Source organism: Eucalyptus grandis, chromosome 7 (assembly GCF_016545825.1).
Source record: "Eucalyptus grandis isolate ANBG69807.140 chromosome 7, ASM1654582v1, whole genome shotgun sequence".
NCBI lineage: Eukaryota > Viridiplantae > Streptophyta > Magnoliopsida > Myrtales > Myrtaceae > Eucalyptus > Eucalyptus grandis.
Window position 1 is genome coordinate 55488115 of NC_052618.1, and position 23599 is coordinate 55511713.

Consider the following 23599-nt stretch of genomic DNA (forward strand, 5'->3'; position numbering starts at 1 on the left):
GTTTCTTGAAGACAATATTGGTGTGCGCATGTGATTCTTAATCTAACCCAAACAAGTCCTTAGGAGGATCTCAGGATCACTTCGTTGTAAAATATTTAGAGTATTAGAATAAAATAAACTCACTGGATTACCAGACAGATGAAGGAGGCTTGGAAACTCCCCTACCATGGTAGCTAAGGATTCAAGATAGTTTTTCGTGGTATTAATCCTATTATAACGAGTAAGCCAAAGTCCAATCTCTTCCTTTTAAGGAGCTTCTTTGGGACAATATTGCAATAACATGATGTGGGCAGGTGATTCCTAATCGGACCTAAGCAAGTCTTTAAAAAGGCTTCATCTAGATCCTCGTCCAGATATTGGGATCCCCTAGATGTAAAACACTTAAGGATATTGCTTAGAACTAAGAAAGAAAAATATACATACTCTAATAAAGGGTGCATAATGTGTAGGCACCGGTACCTTAAAAGAAAAACGCATTCTCGCAATCCATTGAGTTACCAGGAGTTACCAGATACATGATGGAGGCCCTAGTCGGAGGAAACTCCTCTACCTCGGTAGCCAAGGGATCCAAGATAGTTTTAATGGCATTAACCCCATTTGTAACAAGTAAGCCAAAGTCCAATCCCTTCCCTTTAAGGAGCTCCTTTGAGGCAATACTGCAATAAAATGTTGTGGGCAAGTGATTCCCGATCGACATCATGCACTAACGATGGCAAAGGTACGAATCCCGCTTTTTTTAGAAGCATCGTACAAATCCTGTTCCTGCAGTTTCTGCCAGCACTTGAGACATCGAATTAACCAAAACAGGTGCAAAATTGAAAAGTCGTATCCACACTAGAGGTCAAAAGGAATTTCTCGGAGGAGACGTCCATACAGTCTCCGAGAACAGTAAGTATTCATTCTCTAATATGGTAAAGATTCTAGTTTCCTGCAAAAAGGGTAAATAATTTGAAAACATAGCCAACGCCCCCAGTCATTTTGACGAACTTGAACCATTAGTGTTTAGCCTATTGGATTGGATGTATTGAAAGAGCTCAAAATATACTAGCATCTTCGCAAGTGCAGATGCATCTTCCTATGGCGTGTAACGTCAAAATGGCTCTATAAGGTTCTCCACAGCCTTTGCAACAACCTGCTCAAGTGATTTGGTGCTAGAGCAAAGGTCGGTCGACAAAAGAAAGGCTCAAGAATGGATCTTCCACATTCTGGTCCTATATCCCACTGACATGAGCGCAAGCTCCCAAAGCATGTTCGGAATGCTTAACATGTTCACCTTCGACCCAGGAATTTCAGACCAATTGACAGATATCTCGACCATCGGGATGCCAAACCATTTGCACAGGAAAACCAACTCCACATCGAAGCACCACCTGCAAAAATCCCACCTGAAGTTATTTTTTTCAGCTTTTCTTATAGAGAGTGGTCACTCACACATTTACAGGCGCGTTATTAATTAGAGAACTAACAGCTTTTTCAACAGGCATTATACACAGAATGGCTGGATGCCTTTTTCGTGGATGAGTGTTTAGAGAATAATCTAAGGGTTAAGGAAAGAAGCCTCAAAACAGTTACAGAAAAAAGGTAGAAGATAAAAAGTCTTATCCTATTTTATGTAATTTCAAAGGGAAATTGAGGGAACCGAAGCAATGCAATATGGAAGTTCTTGTCAAGACCTGCTGGTGCCATGTCTTGCCCCTTACTATCGATATTTGTTCTGACCTAGAATGAAAATTTCGATTATGCAAGCCCTAATGACACATCATCTACGCCAATTCGATCTCACGGGTCAAACCACTATATTGTGATATAATTTGACCATTATGACATGGTATTAAACTTCCAAAGAGCACTTAAGATCTCTGTAGCAATAGCCTAAGACTCACAAAAAGAGTCTTGACCTCTAATAGGTAGAGGAATCAAACGAATTACTTCTGAATTGGCTAAATCAGTGAAATTTTAAAGATTCCACCGCCCTGTAAGAGCATGGCCAAGGAGTGGCTCAACCCACTAAGAGATGAAAAATTAAAAGGAAAAGTACCGTTTCAAACGGACGTTAGCAAAAAGCTTCCGCGCTGCAGCCCTTGTGAACATCTTGAAACCACACTGTGACAAGTAAAATTTCACGTAGTGATGAGGTATTGGCCATTCAGCAAAACCCCATAAAGAGTTCAACAACGGACGCAATGCCAGTGAGACAGACTGAAGGGGGAGGACAGAACTGGTATCATGAACTAGTACCTGAGTGTCGCGAATCCCAGAACCGGCAGTTAATAATACCACAAGATGAAAACCCTTCATTAAAAAGTTGCGGTACCACTTCCTCTGAAACATCATCAACATCTTTCAAATTAACTACAAACTCTGAAAAAAGAAGTCTGAAAAAGGAGGAAGAAAACTAGAGACTGACTCAACTGTAGCCAAAGCCTTCTCCTCCATATGTGCACGAGAACCAAATGCAGCAACAGGAATATCAGATACTTTGAAGCTTGAATCATTGCTTGCTGAATCTCCATAATGGAAGTCCTGTTTGGCAACTGCATGAATCTGACAGCAAGAAAAGCACAATCTCTAAATTATTTCAGTTATCTTTCACAAATACTTGGAAAGATCCCAGTCTGGTTAATCAGAGCTCATACAAACCTGATTTTCTAGTTTCTCAAGGTCGTTAACTTTGGTTGCTCCATCAGCATCTAGCATTAAAAGCAGTTCACCACGGGCATGAAGCATTCCCTGTTTTTACAATGCTTTCACAGATGTAAAGAACTTCAATCAATTGCGGTCACAAACAGATTAGTAATCCGATGATGCCTCAAGCTATATTAGGCACATAAGTGCATGTGATAACTCACTTTTCTAATTGCCTCTCCCTTTCCATGATTTCTACCAAGGAGGATCACTCTGACGTTGTCCACTGTATGCTTTTTCACAAAGTTGAATGCTACTCTTGTGGTTTCATCTTTACTCCCATCATCAACAATTATGACCTATTCAGAGATGGAGTTAAACTAATGTAACACAAGGTCCCCCTTTTCTCCAAATAAGTGGATATTAAATATGCAGCTCAAAAAGATCTGAAAGTATATCTAGAGCAAGATACAATATAATCTAGATTGTCTGTGACATGAATAAATACTCATCCAACTAATCTATGTAATGCTTGATCATCAAGACTGCTCATATATACCAAAAGCATCATACTGAAAACAATGATGTGCAACTAAAGCAGGCAATTTTCTGTTTGACATTGGGTCAAGAAGATCCAATTGATGTTAGATTATAGAAGGTTAATCTACGCAGGAGAAATACCTCATAAGAAAATGACTTGTCCTTTGCTGCACGTTTCTGAAGATAACTGAATACAGAAGAAGGTAAGAATTATATCGCTTGACTGAGCCCATAGACAATATGAGCAATCCTACTAGAAAATTCATAAAGTGTAAAGCCAATATCGAGATGTGGCACCCCAAAAGAATTATGACATGAAGATAAAAAGAAAACACGTGGGAGAAAAGGACTTGAAAGGAGTTGCAAATTCTTGTAATACCATTCCACTGCTCTAGATACGGGGCATTTGCCTGAACAAAGACTACAACTCCTACTTGGATATTAGAAAGCAATCACTAATCAATTACAAGAAATGTCCATGTACAATAATGCCATATCAGCTTCCAAACCACAAATAAATTCCTAATTGAGAAAAGGATCAATGTGTAGGGAACAAATCAGCACTTTTGGTTTTCCATCAACAATTAGCACACTTCCCTTCTTACAGTTCTATTTTATTGTAGCATCTGGCAATCATACACCGTGAACCCAATTGCACACATTTAGATCCCATTGCTACACTGAAAAGGATCCTAGTATCCTCCACAGTAGCCTTTCCCATTATGAGGCAAATTCCTAATGCGATATCTAAATTTAAAAGATCAGAACCGCAAAATGTTCCTCCAGTTGAGAAAGAACTATTTAAAAGAACTTCATATTTAGCAAATATAGGAAAGGGTTCTCTGCCATATATTTAATAGCAGGCTGGTTACAACTGATATGGAAACTGAGCATTTCGTGGTTCAAAAATGCCGAAACCAACTTTCATCGACTATCATAAGTAAGGAAATTAGCATAGAGTTGTTGGTTTAACTTACTTCATGGTCTCATCAATAGCTCCAGGGAGTCGATGCTCTTCATTGTATGCAGGAACTATTAGAGAGATATATTTTTCTGCAGGATCGAATATAGAGGGACATTGAACCTGGAAAAGCATTTTAAGTGAAGTCAGCATCTGCCAAAGATTCACAGGTCAATCATTTAACTTTATCTTGGCCAATGATTTGCAAACTACTTTCCCAAATTTAATTTCATAAAGGATGGTATTCACGTTTCAAACTTTTCCTATTTGTCGCAGCTTATGACTGGTAGTTATCATGTTCCGACACCAAACGCAAGCATTGTTATAAAGTTTTTTCAGTATGAGAGCAAATTAACTACATGGTGAAGCTCCCTTTGCAGAACACGGATTACAATAATCAAGGCAACAAGTACTGATCGGTGATAAAACGAGGGAGCCTGAACAAAGGTTACTACCTCCCGGTATTCTAATGTGATCTGAATTACACGTCAGAAGGTGCAATTAGATCCTAATTCTAGGCGAGGCTTCATGAATTGACTTCTGAAGGTAGTAAAAACCTCAACATAATCCCACAGTAAGCAGGCTTTATCAATTCTATTGAACAGATGATCGCAACAGCAAAAATCTCAGAAAGGACTCTGGAACTTCAAAGCCCTTATCAGTTCTACACAGTTCAAAAGTCATTCTCAATGAAACTGATACAGGCGCCACTAAAGCAAATGGCACAGCTCCAATATGAGAACATTCCATTCGCCATTTGGCCCGCGTTGCACCAATCACTTGACCTATCGAAACCTCGGCTCCCATTACCCACACGTGAACCATTGCCCAAGCATCGATCTTTTCATTGCAAGGACAGATCAATCCCCATGTACGACGAACCCACATAAAAATCTAAGCCCTACCTTTTTCAACGAATTCGGATCCTCGAACACGGGAGGAGCCTCCAGATGTCTGAACAAAAGCAAGAACAAAGATTCATCAGCAAAAAAACGAGGGCGGCTCCAGATCAACATCAAGACCCATGTCCTAAACATCGAGGAATTGATCAAAGCGAGAGGCTTTTCTGAGATCGAACGCACGCGTGATTGTGTCTCCTCCGGTAAGCTTCGAGGACGACCGCCGAAAGCCCCCCGAGAAGCACAATGCCGAGCGACGAGATCAGGATTTCGGCCGCCGTGAATAAAAATCCCATCTTTTCGTCGGTATACTCTGAGCCTCCGCCGTGAAGGTTGGCGACGAGGATTCAACGCAGCTCGGTCAGAGTTTTGGCGAGTTTAACATCGCTTCCTCTTTCTCTCTCTGGTCTTCTCCATGTAGCTTCGTAGATGTAGGTCTTTCTCTTTCTGTCATTGCCTCGTAATTTTATTTATCTATATAAAAAAATTAAGATTCAGTGAACAAGAAGCCCGTCTAGCTCAGTTGGTAGAGCGCAAGGCTCTTAACCTTGTGGTCGTGGGTTCGAGCCCCACGGTGGGCGTTTCCCTATTTTTAACTTAGGTCTTTACTCTTTTTATTTTATGTATTTTTTCGACATTATTTTACCTTCTTTTTTTATATTTTATTTTCGGAGGAACAATATTTACGTTACTCCCGTATTTTTAGTTTTCCAGTGCGAATTCAATATTGATGAGTCTAAGTAACTTTCCCATTTGGACAATTTGAATCGTAGATTTATTAATTAACACGTTGATAGCAAGATTTATGACCATATCTCATTCTTTTTACCCACTTCCACTTTTTATTCTCCACAATTTTCAAATGTTTATGTTTCGTGAATAGGTCATGTCAATGATGCATTTATAATTAACTTTCTAGATTTGGACTACTCCTTAGAGTTTTGATGGGATTCGCAATTTCAAAGTATGTTAAAAAATATATGACCAGCTATTCATGATGTCCTACTACATGACTAATGAATTTGTACGTGTCATCGAGAGAAGATTTTACTTCTGATGGCAACGTATTTCACATATCTAAATAGTCACGAAGTACGATAATGCATCATGAGTGGATTGGATGCTTTGAGCGGAAGTCGTTTTGAATTCATTACTAGGATAAGTTATGAGCAAATACAGCATGAGCATCAGTACATAATAAATCCAAAGGAGCAGACGAGAGATTAGATACCTAGTTCTAGGAAAATAGCCCATACGTTGGGCTTTGGCTAACTAATCAGCCACTTTGAGTGGAAGTCGTTTTTTTTTTTTTTTGGTCAGTAGCGGAAGTCGTTGAAATGGGTATAGGGAGAATGGGTGGCGGTTGTCCCCCCGAAGCATCTTAAACCCATTTTTCGCACTGTAACATGATCTGCTATGATTGTCCAAATGCAATGAAAGATCAGCGCGGGTTCATGTCCCAAACCAAAATGGATTAAGAACCCAGCACGTTATATCCAAGGGGGCTTGGATCTGGGCCAGAAGGCCATCGCCCCCGGCCCATGATCGGCTTCAAGGCAAAGGCCTTTCTCATTCAACGGCAAAGTCCAAAGTCCTTCCAGTTCCCTGGGCCTGTAAGAAGAAAAGGTATATCTATCACGTGTTATGCCGTGTTAATCGTGGCGCGTCGAAATAGAGAGCACATCGAAACATTGCTATTCGAAGGACAATGCTTTTAATAAACATGGGGGACTATCTCGTCACGAGCACGACATGCCCTATAAAGCAGGTCACACGACATGACACGCTACTACGATTATGAAATGTATCGCCGCATCGGGTGTCGGGCAAGATAAATAATCCCGTCGATGGATATATTTTTGAGCTACACACTCCTCTATAAGCTGACCCAAAGCTAGGAAATTGGCATCCTAACTATGTTCTTGTAGTTTATAAGTGCCTGGTCTATCCTAGGACTTTCATGTATTCACATGCCCCTCGCTTAGTCCTTCCCACTCATTACCCCACGCTGATATTCTGGCAGAACGTCTTCTTTAATCGGGTAAAGCCCATATAATTAGGTTGATATATATATATATATATATGTGTGTGTGTGTGTGTATGTATGTATTATAAATGCGTGTACAGAGAGAGAGAGAGTGATGATTCATGGGAAACAAGTTGGTCGGGAATGGGACCGGGCCTTACCATGATTAAAGCCACCAAAGGCTGGAGTCAGGAAAAGGTTGTTCTTTCAATTTCTTCACCCTAACTTTTCCTTTTCTTCTGGTAGACCCCTTAAAGCTAGGCTCAAGAAGGTAAAGAGGTTGGCCCGTCCCAACCCAACGCCACCCTCCCAAAAACCTCTGCTTTTTCATTTTCCATCATCATCATCAGCTCTCTCTCTCTCTCTCTCTCTCACCACTAACATCCCATGATCCCATCGCCATCAGGTATCCACCCCCATAGATCATGGCACCATCGGTTCATCGGTGCAGCCTCATGAATCCCATGACGTTATCAGATCATGCAGAAGTCATCACCTAAACTTGGTGTATGCAGACTGAAACATACATAACATCTTTCCCAAATGATCCCTCCAATCCACTCGCTTGTGGTACGAAATTCGCGGCAATTGGGCGACCCGCGCTCAACGGCTCTAACTCTTACAATCATATGCTCCCTGACCGAGAGAAGGAATCTTTCTGTTGAACTGATAACGATGGGGCCTAATAAAAAGCCTAAAGAAGAAAGAATAAATTTTGGCTCTGCCCAAGAGATTGATTCCGTTCCATATATTCAATTTAGTGTACTGGGTTTCTCAACTGTTTGCACCAACAACACAAATCCCCGCGAAACGGAATCTGCAGAAAACCTGCAGTTCTTGCTTCTCTCAACGCACCCTTTTACCCTAAGCTCCAATAAAATAAGGGGTGGATGAATAAATAAGAATAGGGAGGACAGGTCTCCATACCTTTCAAGAAGTTCTAAGTTACAATCTTGCGATAAGATAGTGTTAAATTTAATTAGTTGCTGGAAAGAGTTGGCAGGTTGCTTATTTACAGCTTGTGAAGCTTTGGGCTCACGGGTTAGCTAGATCTGAGCGCACAAATCACAAGAAAACAGTCTTTGAGCACCAACTTTTCTTTTTCTGGAGAAAAGGAAGAAGGGGAAACCCTGGAAATCTCATGTCAAACATCAGAATTTGTTAACCTGTGCTTTTCACTTAATGAGGAAAAATTATATAGGGACTGTTTAACCAGCTGGTTATTCAACGACAGACACCAACGATAATGTTTGCTTGCGGCAGGGAGGATTAGGAATCGCAATTATGACGATAATTACAACAACAGTGATGGTAATCAGAGCAGCAGTTCTCTTCAAGCTCATGCTGATAATGATTGAGGAAGCAGCCCAAGTCCAAGGTTAATTTTTTGCTTTTTTTTCACTTCAGTCCATTTACAAAGCTAAGGAAGCTGTAAGGAAGCTTAAAGTCTAAAAAGCATTCTAACGTTACTGTTTTATCAAGGACTAGGGTAAGCTAAGCATAGAATCATTGAAAAAGCTCAGGAATTTGTCTAATCGCCCTCTTTTTTCCGAAATTATAGGGAAATATGTACCAGAAGGCTTGACCATTTCTTCAGCTGAGAATAATCTTTCAACTCCCTCAAGAATTTGCCAGAAACATATGACGTGCCAGACAGAAGATTGAAAATCTAGAGAAGGGTCAGCAATCAGTATGCTCAAACAAGAAACAAAAATTTCATATTACATTCTCAACTATGTGAAATCTAGTAGAACAGAACGAAAAGCATGCATGATGTTCAAACGAATAAACCAATTTCCCCAAAAATTACAACACCACTATCCTCAGAAATATAGTCAGCTCAAACATTCTAGGGAACAAGAACAGATTGATCACCCGGAGCGATGGAAATATCGACAACGGCAACAGTGATTGCGGTTTTTTGGTTGCAGATGAGCAGGAGCCACTAGTGAGCCATGGCGACAGGAGGGGAAAAGCTGATGCTCCTCTGATTAGGCATGGCCAATATAGCAGTGTGATCCAAGAAGTCCTTGAGGTCGACCACGGACTGCAAAATTATCCTGAGATCATCGGCGCAACCGAACCCCACGCTTCCCACGCGACGGACCGCATAAACATAGAACGTGATGCACCCTTTTCTGAATTTGAACCGGGCCATCTCACACCCGTTCAGGCCCCGGATGAGCTTCTTGTTCACTTCCCCTAGAGGAATCTCTGGCGGCCACATCCGGTCCACGCCGGACTTCAAGCTCTCCGATTCGAACACGAATACCAGCACCTTCGACTTTTTCGTGCCGAGGCCAAGCGTCAGTGTGTGCCAGGCGTGGTGCGCGAGTATGGTGAAATTCGTAGGCAAATAGGCTGTTGTGGAAGGGAAAGGCAGTTTGCTGTTGCTGGCCTTATTGGTTGGCGGAAAGGACAGGACTTTCAGGAGCTCGAGAGGCCTCGCTCTTCGGATTGTGAACGACTTCACGATGAATTGGCTGCCGAACCGGAGGCCCTTTACTTCGGAACTGGGCTTGAACGAGAAATCCGATGCCGGCTTTGTCGCTGTGGATTGAGTTTGGTCATTGGGGTGCTGGTGCTTCTGCTTCTTGTGCTTCTTGTTCTTCTCCTTCTCTCTCTCTCCCATGGCCTCTTGCAGTCGTTCTTGGAGACCTTCTGGTGCTTGAGTGAATCGGTTATGATGGCCTTGGATCTTTTGTGGGGGGGATAAAGGGGAGGATGTTTAGAAGTTCTGGCGATGTCTGTGCATGTTCAAAGCTTTCACAAGCCTCCTCTGCATCAGAAATGAACAGTCAAGAAAGGCAAAAAGACTTATAGAAGGCATGTTCTTCCATATCCCTATTCACCGTCAGCGTATGGTATGGAATTAAATGCTAGACTGTAAAGAGATTACATCATTCTACTATATAAAGTATGCTGATCAGATGCTAGTACCGGTTCTTGGATACCCTCATTCTTGATGACATATTACGACAATGCCACTTCTACCTGATCTGCAATGACGAGAAACTTCAGCCCTTAATTGGGGTCATCCATCCCAACCCACTAAAAGGAAACTGAGAAACCGATTGGATGAGCAAACTACCAAAGTCAAAAGATCTTGTTAGTCGCCCTTGATCCCATGTTAGATCAGAAGCATGACATGTGCCAAGGCATGATACTTGGGCATAGAATTTGATAATTACAGCTCCAGATTTAGCGTACGTTCACATCGATAGAGGGCCGGGACCACTGATGGTGGTGAACTCAACTCAGGAAATTGTGCTGATCAAGGCACCGAATTTCTATCCTGTGCCCATGCGTTGAAACTCGACCCATTTACCAGTCTCTTCTGATATAAAATACTGATCTAAGATGCTCATTCAAAACCAAATTTTGACCAAACCATTACATCATTAGATTGATAGAGTCTCATCGATTGGACATGTCTTGAGGTCACTGCTTGTCTCAAGCAAACTTGGATTTTTGCGGCTCTTCATTCAAGGCAAATTTTTTGTGATGAGCAAAAAAAGAAAGTGACAGAAAATGTGAAAAGAATTCAAGGCTCGCCGACGCTTGGGAATGGTCAAATAGGAGGAGGGGGTAGAGACTAGAGATCAAGGGGGTGACAGGAGCAAATGGTTCATCAGTCATCATAGACCCCACCGTTCACAGGTGGGTGGAATTTTTGCAGGTCAGAGAGACAAAAGAGAGAAGCTTTATATAATTTCACGATTGATTTCTTCTTTTTTCTATTGAAATATTTAAATAATTTCACAAGTGATTTTCCTTGTTTTTCTATTGCAATATTTGATTGCAGGAGACCTCACTTGACAACCCAAGCAGTCCTCTCTACAGGCTGTCTTCTTCCAACTCATGGGACCAAAAGGACGGAAGGCAGAGAGAGAGAGAGAGCTCCACAAGGTCCTCTTTCATGGCCAAATCCCCCGCAGTAACTTCCTCTAGATGAAATGCGAAACCTTCCGGATCGTATTTACCTCGCATCGAATTCATCTTTTCGACCGTGTTCTTGGATTGATGCTGTGTTGCGACATGTACCTTTGTCATTTTGGAACTCACAGGCCGTTCGACCGAATGCGGGGGATTTGGAGATACGAGCCGAAAAACATTCGGACGTAGCAGAGGACGGAATCGGTACATTTTCGGAAACACGTTAGGGAGTCTCAGATGCATTTCCTGATGTTTGGACTCTGTTCGATGAACTTGGAAGCTATCGAATGGAGAGGAATTACGAGAGAAGGGACCAAAAAATAAAAAATAAAAAACCCAAAAATTAGTGGTTTTTGATAATCTTCAATTCCAGATTTACGTAATGATGTTCTCCTCATGATTATTGTCGAAATTGTAGCATCTTAAAAAAATTGTACTTTTTTGGAGATGTACCGAGAAATTTGTCCCAATTATTAAATCTAATTGTAGGAAAACATTATGGTTGAATTTCATTGTACCAATGTACCAACCGAATAAGCGTTGATTAGAATACTTCAAATAAACCGGACAGCTACCCGTTATTTTAGATGGTCTGCTCCAACTAATTTGTGAATGTTTCATTTCGGTCGCATTGTATTCTCTCAAACGAGCAAAGCAAGAAGATGCAGTTTAGCAGTTGCAATGGAACGGAATGCCACAGCACACTTTGACAAGATTCGGTAATAAATCGTTAATGACCAAAAGGAAGAAGAAAAAAAATACTCCTCGGCCCGTTAAACAGTCTCCAACCGAGGGTTGGCCCTTTATCAAAGACAAGATCACACAACTTCAAAACGCAGCGCCGCTCCTTAAAGATAGCGGCGGATAGCGAGGCGGGCGGATTAAAAGTCCGGGACATCTGAACATCATCCAAATGTTTCTTTACTAATAATTTGTTGTGATCGATCCGTTTCCCAAGCCCGTGGAAAGTGGGTCGGGCTCAATTTCAAATAAAACCAATGCCCGATCAACTACTTTTGACTTTCATAGCTATTAAACCTATGATTAATTACTGAGTCGATTGGGCCAAAATTTACGGGTCAATCCACGGCCCATGGTTAGTAATTGAGCCCGGCATTGCTCAAAATTGATGGTTTTCTATTGGGTCCTGTGATCATTAATTGGCCTAAACACTCTTGATTAAATTAGCAAAATCTCTTTTACTTTCCTTGGTGGATGGTTGACTGAGACCCTTTCTTTCGTTGCACCTACCCTACTTAATTATAGATCGCAGGCGGGTTCAGCCTTTAACAACCAACGTACCATATCTATATTTTTAAGCATATATTTAAGGGGGGATATTAGATAAATCAAGAACGTCAGATTCAAGATGACATAAAAAAATAGAAGTGTCAAAGTGAAATTTACCCTTTGAATTTTGTATTTAACACGAGTGTCGGCTTTACATGGCATGGCATTAATTGGCTCTCTATATTTTTATTCATTTTTATTTAGGACCCCTATCTATAAACTTATTATATATTTCATCGCCTTTTTATTGTAAATTAATTGGTATGTTCGCAATTTCTACTCCGTTCTGATTTTTATCCTACTCATTACACGTTCCCTATTTAGTCTTGTTATATATGGCATAGAGCTGATGCTGGATATTTAACAAACAAGAGTGTCCAATAATTGTGCTCTACCATGTATTCGTGATTTATTACTCTATTCATTCGAGTATAATAAATGATGCAACGTGTCATTTGCCTTCTCATAAAGGAAAATGCACTGGGATGACACGTTCTTAGAGATCTTCCAGACTCCTTCAACGCTCTCCCTCCAGATGGACCGGTCAGTCATCCGAAAAAAGTACCCGGCTTAAACAGATCAAATTATTTTCCCAAATCAATATAGTGAAAAAGAAACGACAACAAATATCCGTGGCCAATTTCCAAAAAACATGGGAGCCCACGCAATTTCACGAGCCCGATATTGCGTTATATCTTTATAAAGTCTCATGTTGAATCATTATGGACCCTACATTGCCAGGGACGATAATGAGAACAGCCAGGAAAAGTTGTGGTGCAAAATGCAAAAACTCACAAACCCCACCTGCAAATGGAGGGAGACCCCGCTAGATACACCGTACTGCGTCGAGGATACGCTTTTATCTCCCGCCGCACCACATCTAAGTGACTCTTTTCAGTTATGCAGAGTTTATTGTCTTGGTTGTGTATATGCTTTGACACATATAAATTGGCGAATTCGAAAGAAAATTCAACATATTACGGTCAAAAAGTTGATTGATCGGCCTGAGATGGGCAGCAATTGATGACTCTCGAACCGAAAATCTAACGATTCCATTTCCCATCATTTGAGAATCGAATTTAATCTAATTCCAGCTTTTTAATAAAGAATTTGCTAGAATGTGCTTTCTGGACTTTTGTTAAGTGTACTTGACAGGAAAGTACTCGATCTCAAAATATTGATCGTGGATGTTATGAGAGCATCTTGTATGACAAGAGCACGGCTCCCTGCAAGTGGTTGATGACCAGCTGGCTGGCTGACGAGCGAAAAGTCGCCTTCAGACAGGTCTCCAAGGTGATTCGTCTAGTTTTCTTCTTGATCCTTTGTGGGAGTCAAGATTTGTTTGCTGCGATTTGGAGTCTTTCCTGGTTTCTCCTCGCCAATCTGCTGCTTCCCTTCTAGCGAATTCGAAGGAGGACTTCGCAATGAGATGACAGGAACGTTGATTTTGCCCCACGTAAGTTTAAAGGGTTGAGATTGGTCATGAGCACAAAGTTAGCTGGTCCATAGATTGATTTGGAAGGATAACTGTCAAGTAGGATGGTTAAAATCCATCATGTGTGTAAAGATGTCCTAAGAAGATTGATACTATTTACGATCGTGTATCAATTTATTCTTTGCACTTTTGATAGTCTTAGAAAACTCTGATCATGTTTTGGTATTTAATGTGATTTCATTTAGTTTTTCTGGTTATATTAGGATTTATCTTTTTATTCAGTTTATCAGTTTAAATTTGTGGCTACTTGGTGCAAGAAGGATAAACATTCTTGTAAGAAAATTACCAAAACAGTCATAAATCTATTGGAAATTTTCCAATTTAGTCTTTTACCCTTTTTTCCAACCAATTTAGTTCTAAGTTTTTACAATTGTGTCATTTTAGTCAATGCGACCAACTTTGGTTGGACATCGGTGGTGTGGATGTCGGTTGTTCAACTTATACTAATGTAGATAATTTTTAATAATTTTTTTATATTTTAATTTTTGATTTTTTGTGTTTTTCTTTTTCTCCATTTTCCTCATCTCTCCTTCCTCTAGCCAACTAAAGGTGAGGCCCGGCAAGGTTGGCCTTGCCAACCAATGGCGAGGGTGAGTCTCACCCAGTGACAATAAGGCCTCGCCTAGCTTTGGCCTAGGCGAGCCTCATCAGCCATGGGCAAGTCACGACCTCGTTGGATTTGGAAAGGTCGGGTAGCGCCATGGCCAGCAAGGCTTGACCATCACCAAATCGGTGAGGGCGAGCCTCGCTCGACCACTAGCAACCATCGCTAGAGGCCACGCGAGGTCGGGCCTCGCCCATGGCCGAAGAGGGTGAGCCTCGCCCAACCATTGACAACCCTTGCTAGAGATTGGGCAAGGTCAAGCCTCACCCATGGCTGGCAGCCTGGGCAAGGGCGCCTAGCCACAGCTAGGCTTCCCTGAGGCTGGTGCTGTCCATCATCAACCCTGCCTTTGGCTAGTCGTTGAAGGAGAAGGAAGTAAATAAAAAAGAAAGAAAGGGGGAAAAAAAGAAAAAGAAAATAAAAATTCAAGAAAATAAAATATTATTAAAAAATTATTCACTTTAGCGTTGGTTGGCCAATTGGTGTCCACATTAGCATTGCCTAGCTAAAAATGACCAAATTGATTGAATTGACAAAAAAAAAATAAATAAAGAAAAGAAAATTTATGACTAAATTGGAAAAAGTAAAATAGGTTTAGGACTATTTTAATAATTTTCCCTCATTCTAGCTATAAATTAATTTCTGAATAAAAATAAATTTTTCTATTTTTATTTCTAAATGAGTTTTAAAGCAAAAATACGTATTTAATAACGATACAAAATTTTTATTTTTAAAATAGAAATATGTTTGATAACAATAGAAGAATTTCTCCATCCCAAGCACCCATGGACTATGGGCGGCGAGCCGGCGAGTGGGCGGGCGGCATAACCATAAGATAGTCAAATCTTTAAACCAGGAAAGATAATGAGAAAAAATAATCTTTGTTCTTACTAAATAAGACGCCCAAATAACATCTAAAATTCTAAAAAGATCGAAGCCATATACAAAAAATAAACCTAATTGCGATAAGAATAATATCGAGTCGAGAAATATGTCCTCAAGGGCAAGTCTACAAGTGATGTTCTGGTTTTCCATTTCTGGAAGTGATGTCTTGCTTCCATACTGATATGTTCTGCACTTCTTCTTTATCATTTGGGGGAAGTTCTATTACACGATCCAACCGGATCCGTCTACACCACTAAGAAAGAGGTCCTGCTTGCATGGAAGGAGGCGGGATACGTGGGCATCGATGAATGACCTCAAAGAACAATGTCATCAATGTTCTGTCTCTTCAATCTCGACACTCGTCGCCAGGAGAGTATGTTATTTGCTCTTTCTACTACCATATTTTTCCCGCTGCGCCGCCAATTGTTATTCTTACGATTTCGCAGGACAATTTGCAAGTTAGGTTGCGTTAATTTCGCAAAAAATGAATAATTTAAAACATATTCTTCTAAAAACAATCGCTTATATCGATTACAAAAGTGAATGAGCGACTAATGTTTCCGTCGTCCAACATAGATTATTTTCAATAATATTTTCGAAATCATTCATTTTCTGTAAAACGAATTGAGTTTTAGGGTGCATTTATCTTAAGGTAGATGAATGACTTGGAAAATATTTTCCTTAAAAAAATCACTTGTGTCGCTTATGAAAATAAATGAATAAAAAAATTCACCAATTACAAAAATATTTACATATAAATTGTTGTTAATAATGAACTAATTATATTGAGCGACACAGATTTATTTTTAGGAAAATCATTTTCAAATCATTTTCCGTGAAATAAACATAACCTGTGCTAGATCATTTTCAGGGGTTACCTTGTTTTCTTTTTTTTTGTATTATCTCCCTAAACTAGCAACTCACCCATGATTAGTAAATTTGGAGTAACTAGACAATGCCCCTTTCGTTGTATATACATGTACTATGAATATTAATAGCTATTTACGAGCCATTTCACGTGATTATATATAGTTACTTTGGAGATGAAAAGGAAAAGAAAAAGGAAAAGTGACGATAAATAAGCATTGACTCAACCATGTTGAAGGATCAAATGACCATGGGATGGATGAAAAGGTGCACCATGCTCTTCACCGGAGGAGATGCGATCTTTGAACTTGAAATTGAACAGATACAACTTATGATTTTATCTTTAAAATTATTATATTCGTTGGTTTCTTCTTTTTGATTTGATTTTCTCCATTCTCTATTTGCAAATCTTAATCACTTTTGAAGTCAATCAATAGAGTAAGGAAAATGCCATTAACTAGAGAGCTTAGGACAAACTGAACAGACTTACAAGATTCTCAGTCACAGAACTTGGAACCGAATTTTTTTGGGTTATATTAATGGAATGTCTGAAATACAATTTTTTTCTTAAATAACTAATATCTATTGCACTTCTGCTAACTCAATTCTAAATATTTTCACTTTTTTGTTAGTTGAGCCTATTTGACCAATTTTAGTTGAAAATCACTAACGTGGATACCGTGGGTGCCACGTAAGATGGCCAATATGTGAATAATTTTAATAATATTTTAATATTTTTTTCTTCTTATTTCTTTTGTTAGTGGCCAGCCATAGGTAAGGCATGGCCTAATAAGGCTCATCCTTACCCAAGTGAGACTCGACGATGATTAGCCTTGCTTGGGCTAGGCGGCCTCATTGAGCATTAGCTAGGCCGAGGTGATGCTAGGTGAGGGTGAGCATCATTGAGGCTTGCCCTCGCCCAGTCGGGCTAGCTCACCCAGCCATCGGCAAAAGAAAGAAGAAAGTGAAAAAATAAAAAAGAAAGTAAATGTAACAAAATCGAAAAATATTAAAATATTAATAAAAACATGTATGACAATCGGCATCCATGTCATCGAATTCTAACTAATTGGTCGGATGGAATCAATTGACGAAATGTAAAAATGTTTAGGATTAAATTTGTAAGAGTGCAATAAGTTTATGACTTTTTGGATTATGAGGCCCTCTCATTCCACACACAATCGGGTAATGTGCACAATTTGATAATTTGAGCAAAACTCTTGGGATTGGTTTACACTTGAAAATCAAAAAAAGTACTAAAAAAGTTATAGACCTATAACATTGGTATCAATTTAATTATAAATTTAGTTCATTTTCACATTGATACCAATTCAGTCCATCTAGCAAAATTTAGCTAGTTAGCGTTGACGTGGATGCTTTGGGCGGCCGACGAATGCCGACATGATAATTTTTAAATAATTTTTTTGAATTTTTGAATTTTTGAATTAATTTTTCCTTTTTTTTTTTTCTTTTCCTTTTCTTTTTCCTCTTCTTCCTCTTGCCCTTCTTCTCCGACAGAGGCCAACAAACCTCCGACGGCTTGCTGGCCACTACTTGTCAGCCACTGCAAGGAATCAAGGAGGAAGAAGAGAAAAAAGAAAAGGAAAAGGAAAAAAAGTACAAATTCAAAAAAATAAAATTAAAAATTAAAAATTATCACGTTAGTGTTAGTTAAATGACCGGCATCCACGGTAGCACCGGCTTGTCAAATTTGGTCGGATGAACTGAATTGGTACCAATGTAAAAGTGTTAAGGACTAAATTGGTCAAATTAAAAGATTTATGATTTAAGTTGTACTAATGTTATAAGTTTAAGACTTTTTTAGTACTTTTCTCTTTGAAAGTCATTAAGTTGTTGATCAATGGTACGTGGAAAGATTTTGCCTAATAATGGAGTGTTTGAAAGATGGTTTCTTTCGTGACAAACTTTTGAGACCTTTCCAAAGCATACAATATGAACATAGAACTTTTTTTTTTTTAATAGATAAAGCACATATTACTATTCTCATTATAGTGGAAACAGACCAACCTTGAGACTTATAAGTACGTGCAAACGAGTGGCAAGAAAAAACCATTGGCAAGACTCGTCCTGCCAGACAAATATGATCTGTCTTTAGAAACTTTAAGGCTTCGTTTTCTATCAAAACGTCAATGTTTTGCAAAACACATATGTCAGCCTTGGTGGGCACAATAAATGGCAAAGAGGGTGAATGCGATAACCTAATACATGCAAAATAGAGTGACCAATGTTTGCCCGAGTAGATTTCCAGCAACCCAACAAATCAAACCCGAGTTTGATCTTGCGTTCCTTTTCTATTCGATGAGTCGAATCTATATATATTTGGGTATTAAGCGAAACCAATGTTAATTTTTTTCTTTCCTAGGTAAGTAAGGTAACGACGCGACCCCTTTCCAGCCTAGGGATCGAAAGGAAAGACGCACATGGAAAGGAGAAAAACACAAGCAACGTTAGTACGACCCGAATTCTCCAACATAAGAAAAACCTTGAAGATCGTGCGGAACCGGTGATAGAAAAGTCAGCGTCGTTCTAGATGGGCGCAATAATTTCAACCAATGCACCGAACAAAAAGTGACAAAATGAATACTGTCCTGCCAAAATATCAGAAGCAAATATAGAAAAAATAATTGATGGAGAAATAACGACTCTTGGGGATGATCATATGCTCTCGAAAAGTCAAACCAAATTGCATGGCACCGAAAGTCAGAATTTCACTAGACCTTCTTGCCTGTTTCTCACCATAATTATATATTATTTCCCCTCTTTCGGGGAGGGTCCGTTTACAGCTAAGTGATGACATCACCATGTGATTATTTTAATTTTGCTCTTACACCTGTATGACGACGTCGTGACGTGATCATTTTTATTTTTGACTTGACGTGATTGGATTGTTTTGCTTCTTTATATTCCAATTTCAAAGTTATTTTGCATGCGATGATGAACTACTGAAGTCGACAATGGCACAACCACTGTCTTTAAGAAAAAAAGAATTCATTTTTCCTTGGCATTAACATTCTCGAATATTCAATGTTTAACGTGATGTATAATTATCGCATTCTTTAATGACAATTTCAAAAGAACATTTAGACCCTACATAAGTAAATGCATTATATCGAGTAAATTGCATGCAAATTATAACATTGATTATAAAGTGAACTCATTTGGAATCACATGCCGAAATTGATATATTTTTTTCTTAAGAAAAATTGGGATTTGAAGCGGATTAATGGTATATGACAGCATACTAGTGCAATTGCTCTCAAAATCATAGACAATTGAAAAAAAATTCAATGCTCAAAACAGTAGGAAGGCGAAGTCAACACCCTTCTGTCATTGATGGTCTTTTCGATTAGAACTTTCCACGCCCCCAAAAGAGAACAGATCAACTTTTATCCACTGTTGTCCGTCGTCGATTTCTTTATCAGACCGTCTAATAATTCAACGAAAGGACCTTGGCGTGTTCCTGGGTGACGGCTAAATTTCTAAGTGTGGATAGCTTGCTTTCACATTTTGTACACCACCACCTCCTCTTTCTTTCCACTTCTCTCGGGTCAAGCTTTCACACTCTCCATCATTTTCCTTTTTTGAAGCTTCAGCTGCTGCCTCTCTCTTTCTCCCTCTCTCTCTCCCCCCTTTTTTCTCTCCCTCTCCTGGAAGCTGCGTTGGTGTCCTAGGAGGGAGAGTAGAGGAGAGGCGAAACGTTTTTGATCTTTTCTTAGCTTCTCCGATATGGGGTGTTGCTTGAGTGCAAGGATCACTGACAATCTTTTTCGAACAGGTATGAACCGGTCCTAACTCGTTTTTAAGATGAAAGTTTAAGCTGTGCTTCTTGCCCGTTATTGCCTGAATCAGGGACATGCCTTGGAAAAATAAGCTAGCTGTGGTTGTCTATCGACCATTTGTTTTAGCTAGTTTAATTTCCTTTGATCAAGGGAAAGCTTTGTTAACAGGGACGAGTTGTCCTTTTGGCTGATGCAGTTGTCGTTGGGTAATTTCGAGTAAAAAGTTTGTACTCAAGCTTCTCTTGGGGTACCAGAATCTTATGTCATTTCTAAAGCTGCTCTGGTTGTCTGGACCTTGAATGCTTGGTTTTAGGTATTTTTAGCCCTTTTTTTTTTGTAGGGTCTGATTGACCTACAAAAGCTTCTTCACTGAAATTCATCGATTTCCTCTTACTCACGGTTGCTATTATATGTTTTGGTTACAGATAATTGCATCAAACGATACCGAATATATTAATGTAGAATGTTGAGACAGGTTGGAGTAGCTGAAATTGATGATCGGAAGTAACCAATCAAGAATTATGGTTCTTTCTTATGTGATGTTATAAATGGCTTTTTTCACTTTTGTGTAGGGGGGAGACCAAATGTCTCGGGTGGTTTGAGCGGTAGGGTGTCATCCTATTCGGGGCCTCAAACTCCTCGGACAGAGGATGAGATATTGCAGTCAACCAATTTGAAGAGCTTCAGCTATACTGAGCTCAGGGTGGCGACCAGGAACTTCCGGCCTGACAGTGTGTTGGGTGAAGGAGGTTTCGGGAGCGTTTACAAGGGATGGGTTGATGAACAAACCTTCGCTGCAACCAAGCCTGGAACTGGCATTGTCATTGCGGTCAAGCGGCTTAACCAAGAAGGTTTCCAAGGTCACAAGGAGTGGCTGGTGAGTGTCCTTTTTAGTACTATGTTTCTCAGTTAGTTTAAACATTCACAGCCTCTCTCGCACATGTTTGCTTTTCAATGTAAAAAGTGGACAGTGTCTACTAGGCATGCAATTTATTGTTGGCCATGTTCTTAAAGAATTCGATTGCAGCTATGGATGGCAGTTCTGTTCTTTTCTTGACATGAATTTCAAAATGCAGACCGAAATTAATTACCTGGGGCAGCTGTACCATCCTAATCTAGTGAAACTGATTGGTTTTTGCTTGGAAGATGAGCACCGGCTTCTGGTGTATGAATTTATGCCCCGAGGCAGCTTGGAAAATCATCTGTTCAGGAGTGAGTAGTTTCCTGTACTGAGCCAACTCTTCTTTTCTCTGTTTTTATTGGAACTTTATCTTGTGAACATGTAACTTAAAAAGTCCAATCTTCGTGAACAGAGAATTCCTCCTATCAACCACTTTCTTGGAAACTCCGCCTAAAGATTGCACTTGGTGCTGCCAGAGGCGTCGCGTTTCTCCATAGTGATGAGGCCAAAGTGATATATCGTGACTTTAAGCCATCCAACATCTTATTGGATACGGTATGTGAATGGGCAAAGTTCTGTAGTGATACATATCAGATAGGACTTAGAAGCTATTGGCTTGTCTTGTCTTGCGCTTCTCACTCTTGAATTTTGCATTACTTGTACAGAATTACGATGCAAAACTTTCTGATTTTGGATTGGCCAAGGATGGGCCGACAGGCGACAAAAGCCATGTCTCTACAAGAATAATGGGTACCTTTGGATATGCTGCTCCAGAATATATGGCCACAGGTATCTGTCAATCGTGTAGTTCATTTTTACATTCTGATATCCTGATTTTCAAACAATGTTACTGCCTGCAAGTTCATCCATATCATCCCAAAATCTTCCTATAGTCGGAAAAGCCTACTGCTTGGTGCAGCATTTTCTAAGTTTATACTCGACTCTGGTGAATTTGTGAGGACTGAGTTTGATCCTTTATGGAAAAATATTATGAACTGGTCATGTGGTCATGTTTGTTCATTTCTGCTGGCATATGAAGAATTCGTCTGATCGACCAACGAGAAATGGAGTAAATTTTTTAACGAAATCCTTAGTAGGATGTCACTAATTGGTATATCCAATCATCATGATGGTCATGATCCAAAAAAAAAGTTGCTCCTGTCTGGATCCTAACATTTAACTCGTTCTGTTTTACAGGGCATCTCACTGCAAGGAGCGACGTCTACAGCTTTGGGGTTGTCCTCCTCGAAATGCTATGTGGCCGGCGAGCGGTGGACAAAAACAGGCCAGCGAGAGAGCACAACTTAGTTGAATGGGCCAAACCTTGCCTTACTAGCAAACGGAAGATTCTCCAAGTGATGGATCCTCGTATTCAAGGGCAGTACTCAGTGGGCGGGGCCCTGAAATTGGCGAAGCTCGCAATAGGTTGCCTCTCAACTGAACCTAAGTACAGGCCGACTATGAACGAGGTGGTCAGAGCATTGGAGCAACTCCAGGCTTCTGAAGAGGCGAAAGCTAATGAAACTTTATCGGAGGGGCAACACCCTTCAAGTTCGAGCGACGGCTCCAAACATCCTAGAAGTACCAACCGCAATCATAACGAACACAATGTGCTTTAATGAATGGCATGCTTTGTAGAGTGATGCCACATTGGGAGGCGGCATTTGAACTTGGCGTAGCCACGCTCACTGAATGAGGCTTCAGTTTGGAGGCTGTAAGGCACAGACAACTCTGATCCCCCAATCGTTCTGTCCCATTGATTTCAGTGCCTCACTGCCAAATCCTGAAGAGAGAATATCGTGTCTGGTTGTATGTTATTCCTGCATAGCCTATAGTATCATCCACTTGCTGTGTATATAGATGCTGTTTACTGTTCCTGTACTTCAGTCACTAGTAATGAATACCGACTTTTGCCTTGCCGAGTAAAGCTCAAGCTGAATTGGGAAAATCCATGGAGGCTTTGGATACCTTTTACGCACTTTGCATCGATCTTTCCTTTCCTTTCCTTTCCCTTTATCCTTAAAAAAGAAGAGGAAGCTTTCATCAGCAGTCCATAGGGCTTACAAAGCGAAGCATCTTCTGCTTTGTGTGCGCTATAGAGGAGCAGTGCGACAGCTTTCTTGAGAATATATGCTATTCCTGAAAACAATGATCGGGGAAAAGGGATTAAATATTCTCTAAACGGGACCATATGAAAGTGAGCAGGCCATGGGTAAAGATCAAGAGCAGAACAGAGAAAGATCATCTTTGTGCACAAAATTGCGTGCTTTTCCGAGGAGGCACGAGAATAACGTATGTTCGTGTGTGACATACTTACATATCCATTTGCATTTCGATCTTTCTTCATTGACAAAAAATGACATGTTTGTCTGGAAAAGGAGAGGAAAACTCGTGTTAAAAAAGTGAACTCTTTTCGAAATTTTAGAACCCAAAGGGGTTTAAATTCAAGAAACCCGTTTTGTTTGTCGTTAATGGTGTCTGCAGACATGACCTGGAATAGGCAAGCACTCACCTACGGAAAAGCAGAAGGTAAACAAGATTAGGAAGCTTTCGACCAAAAAAAAAAACAAGATTAGGAAGCTACATAGAAGAAGGATTACGACTTAAAAAGCAAGGCCGTCTTAGCTCAGCTGGTAGAGCGCATGGCTTTTAACCATGTGGTCGTGGGTTCGATTCCCACAGACGGCGATTTCCTATTTTCCTATCCCCTTTTTTTCCCCAATTTATTATAATGTTAGTGGCACTCAACAACTTCGACTTGCCTCCAAAA

General features: G+C 40.1%; 3 protein-coding genes and 2 non-coding genes across 5 annotated transcripts; 3 read left to right on the forward strand and 2 right to left on the reverse strand.

The window, feature by feature from the left end:
* Nucleotides 1-794: 794 nt before the first annotated feature.
* LOC104454295 (dolichyl-phosphate beta-glucosyltransferase) lies at nucleotides 795-5445 on the reverse strand. The gene is made up of 10 exons (XM_010069105.3): nucleotides 5209-5445; nucleotides 5032-5080; nucleotides 4143-4249; nucleotides 3307-3352; nucleotides 2850-2984; nucleotides 2641-2730; nucleotides 2413-2544; nucleotides 2239-2322; nucleotides 2039-2103; nucleotides 795-1370 (listed from the first exon to the last, which is right to left on the reverse strand). Exons 1-10 carry the CDS (start codon nucleotides 5319-5321, stop codon nucleotides 1184-1186), a joined length of 1008 nt encoding a protein of 335 aa, XP_010067407.1. The 5' UTR covers nucleotides 5322-5445; the 3' UTR covers nucleotides 795-1183.
* Nucleotides 5446-5533: 88 nt separating this feature from the next.
* Nucleotides 5534-5606, forward strand: TRNAK-CUU. The gene has a single exon. It is a non-coding gene; the product is annotated as a tRNA-Lys (tRNA).
* A 3149-nt stretch (nucleotides 5607-8755) lies between these two features.
* On the reverse strand, nucleotides 8756-10121 carry LOC104454296. The gene is made up of 2 exons (XM_010069106.2): nucleotides 9992-10121; nucleotides 8756-9830 (listed from the first exon to the last, which is right to left on the reverse strand). Exon 2 carries the CDS (start codon nucleotides 9681-9683, stop codon nucleotides 8997-8999), a length of 687 nt encoding a protein of 228 aa, XP_010067408.1. The 5' UTR covers nucleotides 9684-9830; nucleotides 9992-10121; the 3' UTR covers nucleotides 8756-8996.
* Nucleotides 10122-19646: 9525 nt separating this feature from the next.
* On the forward strand, nucleotides 19647-22756 carry LOC104454298 (receptor-like cytoplasmic kinase 176). Its single transcript, XM_010069107.3, has 6 exons — nucleotides 19647-19924; nucleotides 20501-20805; nucleotides 21005-21140; nucleotides 21242-21384; nucleotides 21495-21618; nucleotides 22027-22756. Exons 1-6 carry the CDS (start codon nucleotides 19876-19878, stop codon nucleotides 22446-22448), a joined length of 1179 nt encoding a protein of 392 aa, XP_010067409.1. The 5' UTR covers nucleotides 19647-19875; the 3' UTR covers nucleotides 22449-22756.
* A 688-nt stretch (nucleotides 22757-23444) lies between these two features.
* TRNAK-UUU lies at nucleotides 23445-23517 on the forward strand. The gene has a single exon. It is a non-coding gene; the product is annotated as a tRNA-Lys (tRNA).
* Nucleotides 23518-23599: the final 82 nt, after the last annotated feature.

Coding starts and splice junctions, on each gene's coding strand:
- LOC104454298 (XM_010069107.3), top strand. CDS start 19,876: ATGGGGTGTTGCTTGAGTGCAAGGATCACTGACAATCTTTTTCGAACA. Junction 20,806..21,004: donor AAGGTCACAAGGAGTGGCTG/GTGAGTGTCCTT, acceptor TTCAAAATGCAG/ACCGAAATTAATTACCTGGG. Junction 21,385..21,494: donor CCAACATCTTATTGGATACG/GTATGTGAATGG, acceptor TTACTTGTACAG/AATTACGATGCAAAACTTTC.
- LOC104454296 (XM_010069106.2), bottom strand. CDS start 9,683: ATGGGAGAGAGAGAGAAGGAGAAGAACAAGAAGCACAAGAAGCAGAAG.
- LOC104454295 (XM_010069105.3), bottom strand. CDS start 5,321: ATGGGATTTTTATTCACGGCGGCCGAAATCCTGATCTCGTCGCTCGGC. Junction 4,250..5,031: donor ATCCGAATTCGTTGAAAAAG/GTAGGGCTTAGA, acceptor ATGCTTTTCCAG/GTTCAATGTCCCTCTATATT. Junction 2,985..3,306: donor ACAAGTCATTTTCTTATGAG/GTATTTCTCCTG, acceptor ATCTCTGAATAG/GTCATAATTGTTGATGATGG.